This window comes from Rattus norvegicus, chromosome 2 (assembly GCF_036323735.1).
Source record: "Rattus norvegicus strain BN/NHsdMcwi chromosome 2, GRCr8, whole genome shotgun sequence".
NCBI classification, from domain to species: Eukaryota; Metazoa; Chordata; class Mammalia; order Rodentia; family Muridae; genus Rattus; species Rattus norvegicus.
The window spans coordinates 145,668,471-145,690,370 of record NC_086020.1 but is presented as its reverse complement, the minus strand read 5'-3'; the positions used below and the strand labels follow the sequence as shown (position 1 = coordinate 145,690,370).

The 21,900-nt window shown below is 42.3% G+C and overlaps 2 protein-coding genes across 14 annotated transcripts in view; one reads left to right on the top strand and one right to left on the bottom strand.

Annotated features, from left to right (window-relative positions):
- Med12l (mediator complex subunit 12L) overlaps positions 1-21,900 on the bottom strand; it is a 323,000-nt gene that overhangs the window by 35,947 nt on the left and 265,153 nt on the right. For 10 of the 11 annotated variants that reach the window (XM_039103686.1, XM_039103693.1, XM_039103694.1 and 7 more), the window contains 8 exons: positions 20,989-21,100; positions 19,260-19,349; positions 18,182-18,291; positions 17,835-17,970; positions 16,908-17,069; positions 14,856-15,218; positions 12,846-13,002; positions 5,298-5,542 (listed from right to left, as the gene is read on the bottom strand). In XM_039103686.1, the coding sequence (XP_038959614.1) occupies positions 5,298-5,542; positions 12,846-13,002; positions 14,856-15,218; positions 16,908-17,069; positions 17,835-17,970; positions 18,182-18,291; positions 19,260-19,349; positions 20,989-21,100 (1,375 nt within the window). Of the gene's footprint in view, positions 1-5,297; positions 5,543-12,845; positions 13,003-14,855; positions 15,219-16,907; positions 17,070-17,834; positions 17,971-18,181; positions 18,292-19,259; positions 19,350-20,988; positions 21,101-21,900 lie in introns of those variants that run through there. The other variant, XR_005500979.2, reaches the window with a different exon arrangement.
- Positions 17,177-21,900, top strand: part of P2ry12 (purinergic receptor P2Y12) — a 41,708-nt gene continuing 36,984 nt past the window's right edge. The window contains exon 1 of one of the 3 annotated variants that reach the window (XM_006232407.5): positions 17,177-17,418. The gene's annotated coding sequence lies outside the window, so the exon portion shown is untranslated. The remainder of the gene's footprint in view (positions 17,419-21,900) is intronic. The other 2 variants (XM_063282498.1, XM_063282499.1) reach the window with 2 other exon arrangements.

The window sequence follows — 21,900 nt, the reverse complement described above, 5'->3', positions numbered from 1 at the left end:
TACAAATAAGGGCAAAAATGGTTTTATACACTGAACAAAATCAGGAAAACATAACACCACATATTGAGACATATGTTTTTTGTTTTCTTTAGTCAAAGCTCAAGATTCCTTGGGTAAACCCCTTCCTAAAATGCTTAACATAGTATTGGTAAGGGGAAAAGTTCTTGCTGCTGGAAAGAAATACTAAATATAAGAAACAGGTAACGGAAAATAATTCGATCAGTACTTTGCATGGTTATAACCGACATTCTATCTTTTATGATATTCCCATGACATTTCTCATAGGGTATGCACAAATGTAACACGCCTAACATGGAAGCCGGAGTGAGGGCATCGTGGTTTATGTGATGTAATTTAGATAATAAACTTGTACTGCTCTGGGAAAGTAAAACAACTGTTAGAAAACCAAGTAAAACTGCTCTTACCTTGTCCATTCCACAGAGCAAACATGGCAATCTTATTAGAGAAAATTAATGTAATTATACCTGAAACACAGCTGACATGTTTCTATCCGCTGTTAAGGAGAAGGGTATTTCTGTGAGCTAGTACCCTCAAATAAGGAAGGTATAAGCATGATGCTAGTAAATCAAGAAGATAAGCGTAATATCGAACATCTTCGAGCCAGCCATAGTCCCCTGGATTGATGCCTGTGTCAAATCACGAGTTTCACAATCACACTAGCCCTGTATCGGCACCAGCTCATGGATGAGACTGAGGCGCAGAGCTAGTGTGTAACAGAAACAGAATCTCTTCTAAAAGTAGAGACGGAGAGGAATAACAGAGGTCAACCAGTATCTCGATAAAGTCAGAAATGGGGAGGAATGAAAAGAGGCTCCTTTGCCAAATCGTCTTTGTTCATGCCAACAGGGGCTACAGATGTAAGGGATACTCAGTTACAGCTATCAGCATCTCATCCACAGTGAGATGCCAAGACAGTATCTTCAGACATTCAAAAAGAAATACAAGGTTGTCGGTGTGAGAACGAAGCCTGAACGAATACCTCACAGGCTGATGTCAGGCCAAATCAGAACACACCTTACAGGGTAAGAGTTCTGTTTATAGCTAAAACAGTTTGCTTAGTGTTAAAATCTAGCTAGGAGATAAATCTGCTTGTCCTGTGTCCAATCCCTGGCTAATTAAGGCTTCTATCTGCAATCAAGAGTAAGTTCCTGGTCTGGTAAAAACTGCCTGTAACCCCCATTCACTGATGTCTATCTTTGCCTTTGTGGCTACTTACAACCCCCATTCACTTGAGGCATATCCTTGCCTTTGTTTCTCCCCTTTCATTGCATCCCTTTAACACTGAATAACTACCAAGCCTTCTGCCACCTGTGAACACCTTTTCCCTCTTATAAGAAGAACTTCAAGAGGCCAGTAGAGGGCTGCTCTCAAAAACCCTGAGGGAAAGACAGCTGGATGGCCAATCTAGAGTGCAGCCAAATATAGCTTGCTTTAATTTGGATAATCTTAGACTTGGTCCTTCTTTTCTCTTGAATCTTGGCATTAGCACCTGTAACAGAAAATTGCATGACTCACTGAGGGTCCTACAGAGGACTAGAAGGTTATTAATGATGTATTTTAGCCTTGTATCAGGTAAAGGGCAGGATTCTGCATAATTCATCGCTTTGTTAGATGGAAAGAGGCTGCAGACACTCTGTAAGGACTGAAACACTGACAGACCTCAGCACTTACGTCTCATGTGCATTTAGGGTTCAAAATGGCCATAGCCAAGGTCATCTAGAAGCACCCAGCTAAGTCGGGATCGTGTGGGTAGAAATAACGCTGTGGAGGGTAAGGCTTCTGGGAAGCTCTAGATGCCTGAGAATGGCTCCTTACATCATATATGCATTTATTCAACACTTCCTAGGTTTCCGAAGTGTCCTCAGTAGGTAAAGGGAAGGTAAAAAGAGACCCAAGCCAACAAGCGTGGCAGCAGAAGCAGCCACAGTGGAGCCTGGAAAGTGTCTGATAAAATTCCAAGACCAGCTATCAAAGGATTCTCAATATATCTACACCTAGGAAATAGACTTCTTGCCAGAGAGGATTATAAAGGAGTCACATTCTATGTTCATATTGTTATCTACAAAAAGTGGAAAAAGCTTGTTGGGGGACATAAATCCAAACCAAAAATATTACTAGCTCTTGTCTAGCTTCGGGTATGGGGATTTAACCTGAGAAAGCATTCCTTCCAAGTTAGGATCAATATCTCTGTTATTTTGTCATGAAATAATTAGTGCTTAAAAAAAACCTACTGTGTCCATATGTTATTAATATAACTTGTATTTCACATAGTTCTACCATTGCTCTAGATTTCAAATAATTATCAAAAGGAGATTCCTTTTCCCTCCACAACAACATTATTTGGTTACATTCCAGACATGTTAATAACAAATATTACTGTGGGTGGCTCATATAGAAATGGCCCCCATAGGCCCATTTACTTGAATAACTAGTCATTAGGGAGTGATGGTACCTGAGAGACATTAAGAAGTATTGTGGGAGTAGGTGTAGCTTTGCTGGAGGAAGTGTGTCACTGGTGGGTAAGGCTTTGGGGTTTCAGAAACCCAAGCCAGAGACAGTGATTCTCTTCCTACTGCTTGAAGGTCCAGATGGAGAACTCTTGGCTCCTTCTCCAGCACCATGTCTGCCTGCAAGCCACCAGGCTGCCTTCCAGGCTGATAATGCACTAAACCTCTGAAACTGTAAGCAGGCCCCAGTTTAATGCTCTCCTTTGTAAGAGTCACTGTGGACATGGTGTGTTTCACAGCACGACAACAGTGACTTGACTAAGAAGTGACTTGGCCCATGAAGAGAGGGGGAGAAGTCCACTGTCTCACAAAGAGTACCTCAGTACCATTCAGACACTGCATGTGTATCTTGCTTGATTATTCTGAAGGGTTCCTGCCCATATGGCTGTATAACTATGCATTCTTCTGAGAGGGGTTGGAGGTTTAGCTCAATGGTAAAAGCACTTGCCTATGCTGTTATACAAGGCCTGAGCTTGACCTGCAGCAGGGTTCACATCCTCCTCCACTGGCCAACACACGAAGAAGAGTGATATAAACAGCTTATCTGTTAGTCGAGCACTGGGAACTTCAAAGTTGTTTTTAGTTGGGGAAAAGTGTGAGGCGCAGGCTGATGCTAAGACTGACTGACTGTCTGAAGAAGACATACATGACCTTGTAGGAGAAAACAATTGGGATGAAGAAGAAACCGAAACAAAGCCAAAGTGCTGGCCAAGAAGAACTAGTACGGAAACACGAGCATTCAATCAGCACGACTCTGCAGGAGACAAAAGTCACTGAGTTCTGTTTGAGTGCTTGGAGGAAGGCCTGTGCAATGCCTGTGCAATGCCTTTGACTATGCTGCCTCACCAAACTCCTTAGTTGCCATAGTTACCTGTATGCCAGTGACCTTTCCTCCAGTGCTCAGAACCACATTCAGTAGTAACTAAGTTCGGCAGTGACAGTTTGAAAGTGAGCTACAACGCAGAGAAGTTCAGAGTTGTGATAAAAGAGCGAGCAAATTTGAAGTAAGATGGGCTGGAGACATGGCCTAGTGGTTAAGAGCACTGGCTGCTCTTCCAGGAGACCCAGGTTCAATTCCCAGCCCCTACATGGCAGCTCACGATTGTCTGTAATTCCTATTCCAGGGGATCTGACACCCTCACACAGACATACAAGCAGTCAAAACACCAGTGCACATAAAATAAATAATTTAAAAAAGAGAGAATTTGAAGCAAGAGCAAGCTTACCCCCCACCCCCCAAGAAAGAACAGCTAAAACCTCAATGAGGGCTTCAATGGCTCCAAACGTGTTGCTTATTTAAGCAAAATCAGTATTATTTTAAAGCATTTTACTCAAGTTCTTATCAGTTGTGTGTACTGAGCAACTCTGCCCATCTTACCTGATACCCAAGGAGTTTAAGCAGTTGATAGAGTAAGGGGAAAGCAAGCCCATGATAATTCTGCTTAGTGTCCTCATAGGTCAGTTTACAGAGCAGTTTTAAAAGGACAGCTTTTAAGAGTGCATAAGGAATCTCTTCACCTCATCTTCCTGTCACCAAGTGGTAATGAGGACACGCTCAGGTACACAGGAGCCAGGTATGGAGAGCCAGGACTAGAGTAAATCAAAAGCCCTGGAATCCCGGGGCATTGTCAAGTTTTCTTGTTTTGCTCAGAGTAGGACACCTGCAGCCTGGCTGGCACATTTAAGGTCCCAAAGGTACTCACTCCTTATGGGGTTGTGTGGGGTCTAAAGAACTAATCCATTTAAAGCATACAGGGCTGGTTCAGCATAGAAAGGGCTCTGTTGGCTTTTGTTATCACAACAGTGAAACTGGAAAATACAGAAAAGGTTCCAAAACTGGAAAAGGCGGCTGCAACCCTCCGCCATTCCTGTCCTCATCTGTACTCATACAGAGCTACAGATTTCACAAGTCTGCGTCAAGGTAGGCATGCGGCATTTCTGCCACTTTTTCCCATACAAACACTGTGAATTATAGGGCATACGAATCAGAAAATCAATCAAAAACTAATGTTTGTTTAACCCAAAAGTGGGGCACATGGTGAGGGGCTCTTTTAATCGTAGTACTCAGGAGGCAGAAGCAGGGGGATCTCTGAATCTGAAGCCAGCCTGGTTTACTAGTAAGTTCCAGGTCAGCCAGGGCTACATACTGAGACCCTGGCTCAAAACACAAACAAAACAAAACAAAACAAAACACAAGCCTAAGCAAACAAACACAAACTATACTCAATATTCATGTACTAGCATGTCCTTCAAGGGTAAAGTGTTTACCCATCATATACGAGGCTCTAGGCACCATCTCCAGCATTTGACACACATGCACAAATTCCATATATGGACCACTGTTTACAATTTGCTTATTGTCTGATGCAGACCTTACTGATTGAATGCTTAAAACAACAGAGGAGAGAAGCATCATGACAGTAGAGGCATGAAATCAAAGAATTATGTGTGAAGATATGCAGATAAGGAGTGACAAAAATGAATACACAACACGGTAGTGATTGTACAATACAATGGAGGCTGACAGGGTCACCTCGAAGGAAGAGGCCGACATCGGAATGGCTGAGTCCTTCGCACTTTGGGCTTCCTCTCAAGGTCAATAACGAAATACAGAAGAAGAGGAATACTCATGAACCTGAATAAACACCCCTCTGACCACATATGTACAGAGATATACACATAGCAAGATTATGCACCACACCCCAAACTCATTCCTAGCTATAGGAGGGGACCACATAAGGAGGATGCCAGGGCTGGTTCTGAACAAACCTGTTGGAAAGGTCGAGTCTGGGCCTGCCTGAGAAGCCGCTGCTGCTGCTGCTGCTGCTGCTGCTGCTGCTGTTGCTGCTGCTGCTGCTGCAAAAGCTTCATCTGTAGCAGCTGCTGCTGAGACGTGACTGCATGAAGGGAGGGTGGCTGCAGCATGGCGCCTGAGCGTCTCTGCAGCATGTTGGACAAAGCTTGCTTGGTATTGGTTGGGACAAAGGAGCCTGCGGGGTCCAATCTGGAGCCACCTATAAAAGCAACCAAGAGGAAGCCTGTCAGAAGCAACACAGAAATTTCACCGTTCCTACTTTTTTGAGTCATAAAATAAGATACTGCCCTGCTAGCCCCAAGCATTGGCGTTCTGCTTAGAGCTGCCTTGTGTCCATAGGATAAAAAGCAATGGTGGGCATGAATAAAAATGCTTTACAACTTCTGCATGGAGGCTGCACATCAGTGGATAAAACGCAATGCCTGAAACAAACTGGGTCAGCACAAAACATCAGTTATAGGGGTCATAGGCCATGTACACCACTCAGGAATGTATTACTTGAAGGAAACAGTCAGTGCCTTATATCTTGCAAAGTTTCATAAGCCAGGAAAGAGCCTCTAATTGGAGAAAGAAGATGAAGGAGGGTCAAATAGCACTGAGGTTGTTTGATAAAGTCTCGAGGAATCATGCCAGTTTATAATTTTTACCTAAAATCACACACACACACACACACACACACACACACACACACACACACGCACGCACGCGCGCGCGCGCGCACACACACACACACACAGCTTGATGTTTGGTTTCAGATCCTGGGATATGGGACTCAGGTACATATTTCACATACCAAAGCAGATCTGGCCTCCAGGTTCTCCCAGAATCCTGGAGTCCCTATGTGGCATACCCCACCCCCAACAATGAATTTTCCAGCCCAAGAGCTGGGTTTCCCTTCCCCCAGAGTCTTTTAAAAGACTATAAAATCCAGATAGTTTGGTCTCCTTCCTCCTCTTCCTCCTCTTCCTCCTCTTCTTCCTCCTCTTCTTCCTCCTCTTCTTCCTCCTCCTCCTTCTCTTCCTCCTCCTCTCTCTGCCTACATGCTCTTTCTTTCTCTCTCTTCTTACTCTCCTCTCTCTCCCTTCCCATGGAGAATTCCCTGACCTCCTTCCCCCGGGCCATTGAATAACCCTGTCCAGGAGCAGCTTCCCAATAAGCCTAGATTTAATATAATCTAATCTGGCTTGAACTGGCTCATTTCCCCAGTGGAGAAATGACTTCTTACATTATGTCAGTGACAATGCTCCCCACAAGAACCACAGACTCTAACAAATACCCCAATACCAGGTATGAAAATCTCTATTCGACTTGTTGGTTAAGGTAGTCCAAATGACTCCAAACCAAATAAGCCATTGCAATTGGCCCTGGTTACCTCTCAAGGGCAGAAGACTTAGAGCATAGAATCAGAGGACTCGAACTGGATCTAAGGTGAAAGCTTCCTCCTTCCTATGGTCTAATTTCTATAGCACCAGAAAGCACTGTGACCCACAATAGTGACCACCCTGGCAAGAAAACCGGAAAGGTAGGAAAGGTACAGTAGCGGTGTTCATCAGCAGCTGTGGGATTTAAGGAAAGAAATAACACCTGGTTGGAGGAATCTAGCCAACTGTCATGAATCTCAGAAAAGAACCTATTACCAGCAACTTACTAGACCAGCATTCATCCTTCCCACATTCTAAATCATTTCCTTATACTCACAGACCCTTCATCAAAAAAGCCTTTCCTCATAGCAAAGAGAGACTGTCACCGAAAAACATCACTGGGCAAGACATTGCAGATGTGGGAGCCCAGCCCCAGCACATACTTCTCCAATGCAACTCCTATATGAAGGCAGGAGCATCGTGAAAGAGTGAGAGGGAGATCCTAAGAGCCAGAGGATCAGGAAATCTGATCTGAGATAGTATCTCCTAGAAAGAGCTGCTTAAAAAGGACCCAACAATGACAATGTCAACAATCATGCTAACATGCAGAATGGGGGAATATCTAGTGGGATCCAACAAGTACTCAAAGAATCACAGGCAAGGCATGGCTGTGAGAGGGGAAGGAAGGAAGAAGGGACACTCTCCCAGGATTGCGGCCCCTAATTAATTATCAGTTATAAAATGATCAGCCCTGAAGTCATATACATACAAACACCGAAGATGGGCTCCGCATGGTGTGCTTATGTTTGTGCATCTGAGTTGTATGGAAAGGAGGCCATCAACTGAAAATGGGGTGACATGGGTTAGGAGGTGTTAGAAAGAAGGAACATGGGAGAGATGGAGTGAGGAAAGACAGCGGTTGGAGTGAGGAGAAGGAAGGGAAAGTCATATAATTTTACTTTAACTGAAATATATCAAAAATAAAGAAAATGACTATTTTGTAAAACAGAACAATAAAAACACTCTAAAAACTTGAAATACTCAAAAACTTCAAATTTTACAAACATCTCTTTGAACATGCTTGCTCAAGAGACTAAAAAAAAGAAAAAAAATCCTAAAGATTTTGCCTCCACAATTTGTTAAGGCCTTCATGAATTAGAAAAACTTGGATTTCTACAACTGGAGGCTTTGTAGTAAATGACAATCTTTCCCTCAGGAATCATCTACATTCCTTGATAAATATACAAATGAGAAAAGGTCTAAGCACACATCTCACAAAAGAGGTTTCTCTTTCCTTATTTTTTTTTTTTTTAAGGCAGTGTGTATGAGAGAAAAGCATTTTATAGCCGCTTGCTTGGGAGGCATCCTTCAAACTCAGCACCACAGAAAGCAGTGTGAGCATCGGTCACTCAGAGGCGTACTTGGAAAGGGCACTTGGAAAGAACTGAGTGCTCTGTCCAGGTAACCTGACTGCAGCAAGATGTGAATGTACCTAAGAACCCACAGAACTAAACTACGGACAGTGCACTCCTTACAGGAACAGGAAAATGGAAGCCAGACTGCAGTCTGCTGTCAGAAATCTGTCTAAAATGTTCAGTGCATTTCTACTAGGTGATTCTCCTTACCATCTACAGAGTGCTACTTTAAACTTATTACTTAATATTCCCTATTTTCTTAAATCACTCACATTGAGATCTATATATGGATAACAAGAGTATGTGTCCAAAGAAGATGGTTAGCAACGAGCTCCAACTGGACCCTGGTAACGATGACTACTGGGCAAAGGACTGTTCGATGCCACCAGGACCCTGCGCAAGCTGCAGACACACTTGACTGACTGCCCTGTTCAACTTCACCAAGGCAGGTCAGTTTTCCCAGGTTCACCCTCCACTGGAAAAGTCTCTCAAATATTCTGGGTCTCGTAGCTGAACGCTTACTGTTGTCCTGTGTGATAGTTAAAGATTGATGACCTTTGCCCCCAAGAAAGTCATAGAGATCACTGTGGACAAGGCCAGGGCGGGTGTCCAGCTAGCAGTTACGTCTCTGCCATTTTAATTGATACAGAGGTGGTTTAGGTTATATTCCCTCTCAAATTTCTCCTTCTCAGATCTTTGATGGTGTTGATGGCTAACTGGAGCTTCCAGTTTAGCAGCAGGAAGCCTACTTTAGCCAGTGCAAGGCTGCAGTTGGCTGTCTGGTCAGTCTGTTTCAGAAGCAAAAAATCAGACCTTGCTTTACCAGAGCTACTAGGTCTCCTGCTGAGAAAGGCAGACTCACAGAGAGGTTTACCTCCCTTACAGGCTACACAGTGAAAAAGAGAGACTCACAAAATAAACTTCAATGTAAAACCAAACTCCAGCTATCACACTGCTAATACTAACTAAAAAAGTCTACTTTTTACTATTTTCCCTTATTTAAAAGAACCTGCTTTTCAATGACTGCTCTCAGTAATCAACCACCTATATGTCATGGCAAATGGTCTGTTGTGGGGTGTGGGTGGGGGACTGAAAGCTTATGTAAATTGTAAGGGTATAAAGAAGCAATCTGAGGTATGTAAATACAAGCTGTGTGGGGCTAAGGAAGTGATTTAAGATATATAAACACAGGCTGAAGAGGTCTGAGGAAGTGATTTAAGATATATAAACACAGGCTGAAGAGGTCTGAGGAAGTGATTTAAGGTTTGTGGAACTTAAAGATGATACCTGATGTTAAGATTCAAAACTTCAGAGTTTTAACATATTAATCAGTGGAATTCTGATAAACTATTAATCTAGCCTTGGTACAGCACTGGCTACTGTTATCATAGTCACAGGCTAAACATTTAAATTTCCTTTATTTGTTTTCCAAGTAGAGACTACAACTATTTCCCACTATGCTGAAAACTTTGTCATTATCTATCCATTTATCTATCTATCTATCTATCTATCTATCTATCTATCTATCTATCTATCCATCCATCCATCCATCCATCCATCCATCCATCCATCCATCCATCCATCTATCTATCTATCTATCTTTCTATCTCACTCACTCTGAACAGAGTTGAGTGTTCATGCTTTTAACCCAGAACCAACCCTCTAGGTACTCAAGTTTTGCTACAGCTCAAAAAGCAGGAGTCTACTCCAGCTGTTTATAGATATTTGTTAGCTGCTGTTTTTTCCACAAAGAAGATTCAGTACAGATTACAAAACAGTGGTAATACTAACATACTTAAATCTTTCATCTCTTTTTGCAACCTTTTAAAAAATGTATGTGAGCTTCAGGAGTCATGACTTGGGTCCACCTGTCCCAGGTCTAATGGACTCTAGATAACTACTCTGTCAGTTAACAGCTTAAGCTTTTTAGCCTGCTGCCTATCCCTGAAGGTGGGATCTTTCCATCCCTGGGCCTTGAGACTTCATTTGACCACTACCCTGACTACCAGGACCATAGGCCTGGAAGTTTCAAGTGTATAACCAAACTACAATTCCCCCACCCCACCCCCAAGTGTCTTAACTTTACCTCCTATCTGTAGAGTATACCTGTCTAAGAAGATAACACTCAGCAAACAGACACCATCCAGGAATCAACTGAGGCCTACAAACTGCTCCAAAAAATGGGCAGTATCATGCCAGCCCAGGTGGTCCTGCAGAACTGGTAAGCCCTAGACTTGCAGTAGCTGATAGAAACCAGTCCAACCACTGTGATTGCTCTCTGTCTCTTCAGCCTGTGTCAGTGAACAAGATGCTTCTGGCAAATGCCCCCCACCATTACTTGATTCCTTTCCCTTCCCAGCCTGTGACCAGTATTCCATGTTAGACTTCAAACCCAGTACCCCTAACCCTAACCCTATTAATATTCAGGCAAATCCTCTGACCTGCTCTCAAGGATTTAGCAATTATTTAAGTCACTACCTGCTGCTGCCAGGTGCCCAAGGTGTGTGCTGTGGATAAAAGGACCCACCATCCACCCCAGATATCTCCCCCCACCCCCATTCCTTCTTTCTACACACATGCTCTTTCTTTCTTTCTGTTCCCCCATCTCTGTCTCCTCATCTATATAGCGATTTCCCTGACCTCGTTCCCTAAGACCAGTGCTGAGAGCTGACCCCAAGAAACCTGCTCTTATTATTAATTACTATTAATTTGACTTGAGCTGGCTTGTTTCATCAATGGAGAAACCTATTATTATTCTAGCCTTCCTGGGCCCCAACAATGACATCCTAATTCTGGCTGAAAAGCAGTTACAGAAGAGATTACAGAAGCCCAGAATCTGATGTCCAGAGGAAACTCCAATTCTCCAGCCTCCAAAGGGCTGTCCAAATGTCACAAGTGAGCTCAACATAAACTCTAGGAGGATTTCTGGTGGTCAGACAAAAGACAACATCACCCAGCAACTTGTGAAACTGATACCAAAAGGAGTCATTTCCTTACATTTGGCAGAAGGGATAGGATTTATAGCTACCTGTGGTGCCTATTAGTACGTCAAACCTCATGCTGGCCTCCAGGTTCCCTCAGTATCACAAATACCTATTGCATATATCAAAGTCAACCCTATCCTTTCTCACCCCACCTGCTAAACTCCCTCCAGCTCCCAGGCTTCCCTCCACCAGCTATTCCTTCTCCGTATAGCTCCGCTAATCTGACTATGTTCTCGCCCTGCTTCTCTTACTATGCTTTCTCTATCCACTCTCCCTGCCATTCTTCCCTATCTAACAGATATCCTGACCATGTGCAGTCCTGGCCATGTTCAGTCTACTTTCTCTCTGTGCTCTGGATTCTTCCAGAGGCCTTGGGCTGTTCTCACTCTCGTATCTACAATCAAAACTTGCCCTTAGCCCTACCGTGGAACAGACATGCCATCAGTTTATACAGTCCTGAACTCAAGTGGTCTCCCTGTCTCAGCCTCCTGAATACCTATAGGCAGACATCACCACATGCAGCCAAACAAAAGTTTAAGACTGGGTCACTGTTCTTACTTGCAGGGACATCACTGGGAACGCAAGAGCAAAAGTATCTAGCTTCACAGAGCTTATGGTCTGGAGAATGAGGATAAGTGACCAAGGAAGCCAGTCAAGCTACTGGTGCTCTACAATAGACAGAAGCGGAGGGAAGCACAGAGACCAGGAAGAGGACATACACTACACCTCTGAACAGAGCGGCGGACTAGCTGGACCTCAGTGTGAGAGCAGGATCAGAACAAACCCTCTGGAGGCAGGTGATAAACTCTGTAGATGGGAGAACCTGTATGCTCAGAAAGCATCAAGTGCAAGGATTGAGGAGATGTTCAGCTCATGAACTGAACCTGCCTACTGTGTGAACTACAGTCTAAAGGCTATAAACATATTTTTCATTAAATGTAAAAGCACATGTATGTACATACAGGTAAAAGTGATGAATGAACATAGTCATATATACACATATATGCACATATCTGCACATGCATAAAATTAACCTTTTTCATCCTTTAAAAACATTTCTCCATTAAATTAATTTCTAATTAGCAAATATTCCTATCTAGGAAAATACTCATTTGGATTATAAGATGTACTTGGGGCTTGAACCAAACAATACTACAATCAGGAATAATTACTATGGCTGTGGTAGTTTTCTGTGTCACTATGTAAATCTACTTGCCAATCCAGTTCAGTTACTTCTGAACTGCTTCATGATTTAATTCTAAAGTTTTCAATTAAGAAAGGAAAGCCACCATACTACCTGATCTTTTAAAACACAAGTGGGAATTATAGCCAATAGAAACACAGGCATATTTTATAGACATGAAACATATCAACTTTATATTTAGTAGCTCAGACTTTAGGCAGCACCATCTCCTTCTAACAAATTCTGTAAGTCATGCATGCAATTTCAGCTACTTATGAACATCACTTAAGCTCTTGCTATGTTAACAGTGCACAGTGATTCTCCTGTCTCATCCTCTACTGATGTAACTGGGACAACGGAAGCAAGCTCCTGGGTCCGACTGAAGCCTTATCATATCTCAGAAGAAGAAAAACAAATGGTTAGGGGTATGGGTTATGAAAATGTGAACCGGTACCAGAGTATCGAAATTCTCATTTCGTAGAGGATAAAGGTTAAAAGCAAGGTGAACCTCGAGTTGCTGGTCAGAATGGTCTCGCAGCGTTACCTATCTCATACCCACCTGCATTCAGAGACTGATTCTGCAGGAAGAAGCTGGGCTGCTGAGGCTGGCTCACTAGGTTGTAACCCCACAGTGCAGGCTGCGTATGATGCATCATTTGGGAGGACATGGGAGAGTAGTTAGGAGGCAGTCGGTATATGTTGGTCTGTTGATACTCCTTCGACAGAAATATCAAAAAACGAATTAACTTAATCATGTCACACATTAACCATGTCAATATAAGTTCTTCTAACTCAGTTGATCCCGACCCACAACTCAAGGTTATTTTTTTGTGAAAGGGGAGAGAATATATATGGTGACCCACTTCCTTAAAATTAAATTTTTCTTTGATTTAAAAAGTACTTAGCTCAATAGTAGACACCTAACAAATATAAGCCCCCTAACAGAAAATTCCTTACCCCAGACATAAGAAATAAAATAATAATAATAATAAAAACCAAGTAAATTATCTAATATTAACACTGGACAATGCCTATAGCTGAGAGAAGACAGCAGCTGCAGAGTCTCCTGCTGACCTCATCTTGGAAGGCCTTACCATGGGTCTATTCTATCAGGGTCTCTATTGAATCTTACCCACAGTTTTTAAGGCAGCACTCAAAAAAGCAATGCCCCAAGTGCCCATGCCTTCTCCTCCTCATAGTAGAGACAGACCCTAAAGATCACACCAGAAAGTCTCAACTCCCTTGTCACCCATCCTTTTCCTAGCAATGCCCCTAGAGATGGGGGACAATGAAAATCTTAGTATCCTTCAATTTCACAAAAGGATGTCATCTGACTGGGAAGAGGCAACTGCAGGAGGAGGGCTGTGAATATATTTAGGTAATGCTTTTATATATGAAAAGCTGCCCTCAGCCATGTGGATGGGTGGGCCAGGGAGTCCCAGGTTTGAGAGAAGGCACTGGTACTCAAAATGGCATCTGAAGGTGACAGCAGCCACCTCTAAAAGTGTTAATCACCAAGCTATCACCCAAGAAGAAGCAGGATTCAGTGTTGACACAGATGAATGTAACAACAATTGTTCATGAACTCTCAGTGATCCCTCTAAGTACTTCCTCCCTGCCAATCAAGAATATCCTTGCCTTCTATAGAAAATGTTCTGAAATGTTCTCTCAAGTAAACCCAGGTAACTTCAAGTTTAAAAAAAAAAAAGCTATTATAAATAATGCATCTCATATGCTATAAAATAATTTCTGAATTATCATCTAATTGGTATCAGGTATTTAAAAAGTAAGAGAAAAAGTGTGAGATGATCTTACACTAGGTTTATTTTATCTTTTTATAAGATCTGAAAACTGGTTGGAGAACAACAGTGGGTAGAAGATACAATGGCAAAGAAAGAAATCTCAGGACCACTCTGTTGGGTAAATCAGATGCAAATTCATTCAGAGAAAAGTTGAAGGAATTTTTTAAATGTTAATTAGCTGCAAATACCAATCATTCAAAACAAGATGCTTAGGCTTACTTACTAATGACAGTGTTTAAGAAAGTAGAATCATAACCTCTTAAAACAGAATCAAACCCAGGGAAATCATGAGGTTTATTAACTCAGTACTACTCACTACTGAAGTTTAAAGTTAAACATTTACTAGAAGTGTAGAGTGAGCCAGCGATGGTGGCTCAGGCCTTAAGCCCTGCAACTTAGGAGGCAGAAGCAGGCAGATTTCTGAGTCGAGGGCAACCTGGTCTACAAAGCAGTTCCAGAGCAACCAGAGCTTGTGATTTTCATAAAAATGGACCGAGCTGGAGATTTTCATATTAAATGAGCTAAGCCAGTCTCAAAAGGGAACAAATCCCACATCCCCCCGCCCCCACACCAAAATGTAGAGTGGAAAATGAGAAGCTTTGCATCTGTCACCCATGAGAGTTTGTTAGCACAGACACTCCTCAGGAAACTCTATATCAGAGAGCTGATAGTATTCTTAGTAACGTTTCTAGGTGTATCGTTTGGCCATGGGTAAATCCCATCCTAGGTGCCCGTGACCCAGTCTTTTCCTTACATCCCCCACTCACATCGATGCGTGAGCTCGATTTTGTCTTACGCTTCCTTCCCTTTGTCTTCTTCTCTTCATCTGCTGCAGATTTTCCGTGATCTGACAGCTCGGCTGATTTCCTTTCTGGTTCCTGAGAAACTGGAGATGTGGGTTCTTCCTCTTCCTCCTCAGGAGGTAGGGGCAGTGGCTCGAGGTAGTAGCTTCGGGGCTTGGGCATGGTGTGTGTGTGGTATAGAAGGAAGTGGTGCTGCTCCTCATACTTGATAACCCTCCGGTCTACACGGACAGTGCCGAACCAGGCCCAGGACAGAGGAGCTGGGTTCTTCTGACCCTCAAACAGGTCCCATGGGGACACTTTCTGCTTCGTAGAGACCTGGAGACCCTATGGGAAAAGAACGTTCTGTGACAACACAACCTGGCCTGTCCCCAGCTCGCAGGGCAAACTTGCACGTATGTGGTTGGAATGGGCTTGGGGAACTCAGCAGACAGGAACGCTCATTTAAGATGTAGGGACTGGGGCTCAGAACTTTGGAAGCCCGTTTCTCCAGTCCTCTGTATCCCTTGAGGCATCTAAAGGTAGTCTACAATATTTTAGTATAAAATGACATTTTCATTCAAGTATGCTGTAGAAAATATAATTCTCAAGCACCTTTGTGAAGTTGGTGTTAAAATACTAAATTATAACCATCTTAGGAATCCATTATTTTTAGTATTTACAAGATTTAAAAGTCAATAAATAGTTTGCCTCTGATTGGACTCATATTCACTTCAATCCAACCTACATGGACTTCATTTTAGTCTGTATTTCATGTATATGTACGTGGCCTTCTCTGAATAAAGTATTTTCAGAGAACTTAATTACAGCAGCAGGTATAACACAAATTAAATCTTTCCCTTTCCATTCCAAGTTATCTTTACTGGATCCAGGTAAGATAATCTCGTTTCTCAAAGACAGAATGCTCTTACTTGTAATACTAATTGGTCACATTTCTTGGTAACTTCTCCAGCATACCAATTTAAAGCCATTTCTCCTCAAAAGACAGCCAGGGTACATACCCCCCCTCCCCCTGCATGTGAACTGATCTGCTCTTGTCTGTCTTCCTCTTTGAGAGCGGCTTCTTCTAACACCACAGGTAATGTCATCGCCCCCTGCTGTCTGCTGTATGATGAAATCCTTCTGAGTACAACTCACAGCTAAATGGAACCTGGATGGCTTCTGCTGGAAGCCCAAGTCACCTGACTGTGACTTCTCCTTTTTCCCTCCCAAAGCCACACTGCTGTGGCATTGGGGCTAACACTGAATTCTGGTGGCAAGGCTTTTCATCTCACCAATCGTCATCTTTCTTCCCTTTTCTTAAACTTACACCTGGTCCAACACTTTTCTGAATAACTATCGTAGGAACCCGGTTGTGACTACCTCTCCCTGTGTGACTTAAGGGGTCCCCGCCAGTGCCTCCTAATCCTCTCTGGACCAAGACCTGCACATCCCATAGCATTTGAAAGTGCATCTACCTCCTACTGAGGGCACTAATTCCCTCCACCATCTACCTCTGCTACTGCAGTGCCAATGGCTACTCGGTGCTCTTTGACAGAAAGGCTGGCCATTCTGTTATTTTAAGAACCCTCTAAAGTGTCTTATATAAAGCAAATGCCCATCTATACTGCTGCTTGGAGACTATGTACTGTTGTAACCCAAGTTTTACTTAATACTGATTACTCAGCACTTGAAAATTCTTATCAACCCACATCCTCTTATATACATATTTTGTTTCCTATCCTGACATAAAGTAATAATTGTATTTTATTTTTTATGCTAAGCTGCTACTTAAACTTCTTGGTAGATTCTAGGAATTTCCTTAAGTCCAGATAAGCATTTTAAATGGAGATCTTCAAAGACAATGGCTTTTTTAGGAATGCCAATAGCTACTATGCTCTGATGACAAAAACAAACCCTCGAAAATTAAGAGATTCAATTAATATGTTTTGTGTTTCCTCAAAGAAGGTAGGAAATGTCATTTGGCTTCTATAACTAGATATATTTATATACAAAGAAAAAAACATTTACTCTTGCCTGTTTTTTATCAATGGAGTCAAATCCAGCAATTTTGTTTCCCTTCGTATCAATCAAAGAACCCATGGGCTCACAGGTGATGACATCACAAGTCTGCTTTGGCAAAGGCAGCAACTGTCGAACTTTGTCAATGCTTTCTGACCTCTTGTCTCCTAGTTCTTTCTAGAAGAAAAAGGAAGAAAAAAATATAAAAGCAAGAGAGAAGTGAAGCAAAAATTCTGACTTTACAATAAAGCAAAAGCTAACAAGAAGGAAGTTCCCAGTGACACATTTCCTTTTTTTAAGCTGGTATGTCTTTAGTCCTTAGCGCAGTCTATGGAGCAGCTGCAAATTGGACTGGTGAAATGTTTCATTTCTTCTATTCACATAGAAAATCAGAGTGCACACAAAGGCAGGCTTGTTCTACATGACAAGTCAGAGTGCTGAGATGACAAAACGCCAGTGCTATTTGCTGTCACACAGCAGGAGCTGCCGCACGGACACTTTCCCGTACCCAGGGTCAGACTGCAAGGTAAACATCAGCTATTTTACTGTCAAGTCTTCAGACTGTGTGTTTGCAATGTCTATTTGCCGTTTAGTTCAAGTAACATTAGTGGGTTATCAAATGAGTCAGATTTACAAACTCAATGAAGAGATCCTTTTCTCCACTTGCATGTATAAATCCAAGCATGGGTTTAACGGAAATCTGAGGTTTGGTTAGATATCGGATAATGCGTTTTTAAATTCCTTAAAAATTAAAACATGCTTTATTTGAGTATACTTTTTCAGAGAAAAGTCCTTCAGATATTGTAATTTCGAAGGACTGACAGCCCATGTAAGATAACCACAATCTGTTGAATCAACTATGCATGTAAATTAATGAGCAGGAATTCAGACAATAATCCACAAACAACTTGATTTCAGAATAGAGGCTGATCACAAGCTTACTTTCAGTTTCTTTACTAAATTCATGTATGCACGTTTGTTCTCTTCTGATCCCCCGGGGGAAGCAGTTGATAGGTCAGAAGCCAGCGTCCCATTGATTAAAACACCCAGCATGTCAAGAACCGTTGTGAATAATTCACTGAGAGGAAAGAAAAAACCCATTTTATTCTTAAAAGCAAAACCAGGACATACATAATTATCTAAGCATTTCTACTGAAAGGGCTAAATTTTTAATGACGGCTAAATCAATAAGTGGCAGAATTACTGTCAGTGTATCAGAGCTTATACCATGCATGCACCCAGCAAAAAAAGTATAAAATGATAAATAAAAAAAACCCACAACAACATACTTGTTAGTGTGCATGTCAACAGTTCCCGAAGTAATTATCTGGAGGAGTAGGAGGGCCCAGTCGGTGGTCCCCTGCGTGCTCCGCTGTACCGTGTCAAACATTCCTCCTACCTAGCATACAAAATACAAGAAAGAATTTGTGTCTCTAGGAGAAAACACTATTCCTATTACTATTTGTGCCCAAACGTTGATTTGTTAAAACAAGAGATGTGAAGAACTGGTTCTTGCTAGCCACACTCTGGATTATCCTGTAACTGTCGCTGTTTATGGTTCTTTCCACAGAGTATAGTCCTTCAAACGTAACAGAAAGAGTAATACCTGAATGTGGGTCTCCACAAAATTAGCTTTTTCTTATCAATCTCTCATGGTACTTAGTTTTAGACATAACTGTGGTTAAATTAAACCGGAATAGCCTCAATTGTATGATATTTGATTATTATTATGCAATAATAACTCTGCCACTATAATATCCCTGGAAATGATCTTTAATACGGAAGGAATAATGAGGAGAAAGTATTGTAACAGGTCTGCCAGCTCCTGTGAGGAGGTCAGATTGCCAAAAGTCAGATAAGCCACTGCCCTGGGTAGATTGAGGGTTTATCAAGAGAAAATGTAAGGGAATACAAAATGTGAGAACTTTCAGATTTCTATAAAATATCCTTGTGAGATTTCTCCTTTTCTGATCAATTTAACAGAATGTCACTCTGTGAAAAATTAGAGTTGACGGATCTTTATGGTTGTAAAATACAACACAGTGAAAGCCCACAGCGGTATTAAAGTAAAGGTTTGTCGGACCTCCCCTGAGCACTGCACAACGAGGAGGAGAGGTCTACCAGATGGAGCCTCAGTGGGAAACACAAATAGGTGCTTAAAGCACTACTGTCTAGAACTCAACCCAGACAGGAAGGACGGCAGCTGAGGAAACAGAAGGTTTGAGAGAAGAGGAAGTAGAGACAGAGTCAGAAAGAGGAAGGCTTCACTCTGTCATGCAGATACTGCCCACAGAAGAGGTTGAAAGCTGGTGGTTATCACTTTCACACAGACAGAGGTGTGACAGAAATGCTCCCCAAGGTCTTTACCAGATTCAGGCGAAGCTGCAGGGCCTCATGCATCATCTGGCGGGCTTTTGTGTCATCCTGGTATCTTTCTTCCCTCCAGTTACTTAAAATCTAAGATTGGGAAGAGGAAATGGAAAACAAGAGAAATCCCTTTGTTCTTTGCCATGATGATTTTTACATGTGTACAATTAAGCTTTATAGCGACAGCTAAAACGTCTTAGCTTTAACAAATTAACAAAGTCAAAGTTTTTATTTATTTTTATCTTTCTCTTCTTCCAGACAGATAAAATCCTAGCTATTTTATAATTTATTTCCTGGGCAGCTGGGAGAAGAGAGTCCTATGCATGTGTTCATGCATACTTTTTGGAAAATCCTTTAAAGGGGCATAAAATTAAATATTGTTAATTTGTTATTATGAAGATGAACATTGAAAAGACAGAATTCCATTTTACACCAGACCTATTCTATACTTCTAAGGACATGCTACGTATTGCTTTCTTGACATCTTATTGGAATTGTTACTTGCTATTATCAGTTGATAATCTTTCCTGAAAAAGAGAATATAGACTATCTTGAAAAATGCAGCCACTTAGACCAAGATCATTCAAATTTATAAAGTAGGCTGCTTCTTCACTTCCTCAAGACTAGCACTGGGAAGTGTTTACTAAAGAGAGTCAAGCAAGTAGGCCGTACCCCAGAACCAGATATGAAGAGTGGACACATAAAACTCAACATAAACCCCTTGCCATGCTCTAAACTCATGTAGTTAGCAACAACAACAGAATCTCCTTGAATGATAAAAACAAAAACAAACAAAAAACAAAAGGCTGGGGAGATGCAGGTAAAGAGCTTCATATGCAAATCTGAAGACTTGGGGTTCACTGAGAGTAATGGATGTCACTGGGCAAGATTTTTACCTCAAAATAATAAGAAATAATACATGACAACACTAAGTGGCTGAGAGCTTATTTAGCCTGCACAAGGTCCTAGGTTCAATAACAGCGCGCACGCGCGCGCACACACACACACACACACACACACACACACACACACACACACACACACACACAGAAAAAAGCCAGATAGATATGACTACAGCAAGGACAGAGGGACAGAGAATGATGGAAGATTTACTTCAGAGGCAAGGGGAACAGAGACCTGCAAAAAGGGCGGGGGTGCGGGGGGGGGGGGGCAGGTCTGCCTAACAACTGACAGGAGATCCTTCCAGACAACAAAAGAAGTGCTCAGGCACCTAAACCAGAATGCTGGCCCAGCCCAGGGAGGCTAGAATGAAAGGGAGGCGAAACCCACTGGAAGAGACAGCAAACGCCCAGTCAGGAGTGGCTCAATTAGTCCATCTGTAGTCTAGGTATGAGAAACACGAGTGCTATATATTTAAATGGCTCACTCTGGAAGTTGGACATAGAAAAGACCTGTCCCATGTGGTGGGTGTGAGGACAAAGAGAACCAAGTACGCCTGGTGCCCTTGTTCATGTCCTCAACTCTCATTCAAAGCCACCAGGCGGGGGTTCACCTGGCTTTGTGTCAGGATAATCCCTCTCACAAAACTAATCAAACCGCTCTCCTTGATTCCATACTTGCAGACGGCACAACAGAGATCAGTCATCTAGCCGCTAAGCAGTATGCAACAACTTACTTTCATAGACAGAAACATTATCATGAAATCATAAAAGAAAAATACTCAATATCATCAGAAAGATACTGGCCTAGCTTAATATTCCTACTTTACCTGATTAACTTGATTCTGCAGAGATGTTAGGAGGCCTTCCCGTTGCTCATCTTGCCCCTTAAGGCAGGTAAGGACCAAGGAGAGGAAAGGTTGCTGACTCAAAAGAGACATACTACAAAGGAAGTATTAACAGATCTAGTTAGAAAGGATGGCTTGCTCCTGTTGCAACAGCTGGTCTTTCCAGTAGACTCACTCATTCCTCCTGTTTATTCTCTACTCCATAAAGGACAGGGTGGTAAGGCACCAGAGAACACTTGGAAGGTCACACCTTCCTGACTTACAAGACTAAAAACCACTGGTAAGGCTTGTGAATGACGATACTCTACTGCTCTGAAAGGTGTTCCCAAAGCAACAGAATCCTAAAGTGTATGTGACAAACTTGCTTTGTGTTACTAGGGAAATTTTAAATATATAGGACAAAGAATATAAATGTATACAGAGAAAAATAAAACAAAGAACAAAAAAAAATTACAGAAGAAATTCCTCAGAGAAAACTCTTCTTTAAGAAGAGGAAGAAGCTGAGGAGGAGGGCAGCCCTGTAGGAGGACCAGCATTCTCAATTTAACCTGGACCTCCAAGATCTCTCAGACACTGGATCACCAACCAGGCAGCATACACTAGCTGATATGAGACTCCTAATACACATACAGCAGAGGACTGTCAGGTCTGACTTAACCCTCCAGAGACTAGAGGCCCCAGGGAGTTTAGAGGTCTGGTGAAAAGGGGATAGGGTGGAGTAGAGTCATCCTTGTGGAAATAGGTGGGGTAGGGAGGAGCTATGGGATGTGGAACAGTTGGAGGGTGGGCCAGGAGGGGAATAAAATCTAAACTGTAAACAAAGAAAAAAAGAAGGAAATGGATCTCTCTGTGTACCTGGACTATTTTGGAGGCCTGTGGTTCTTTGCTGAATCT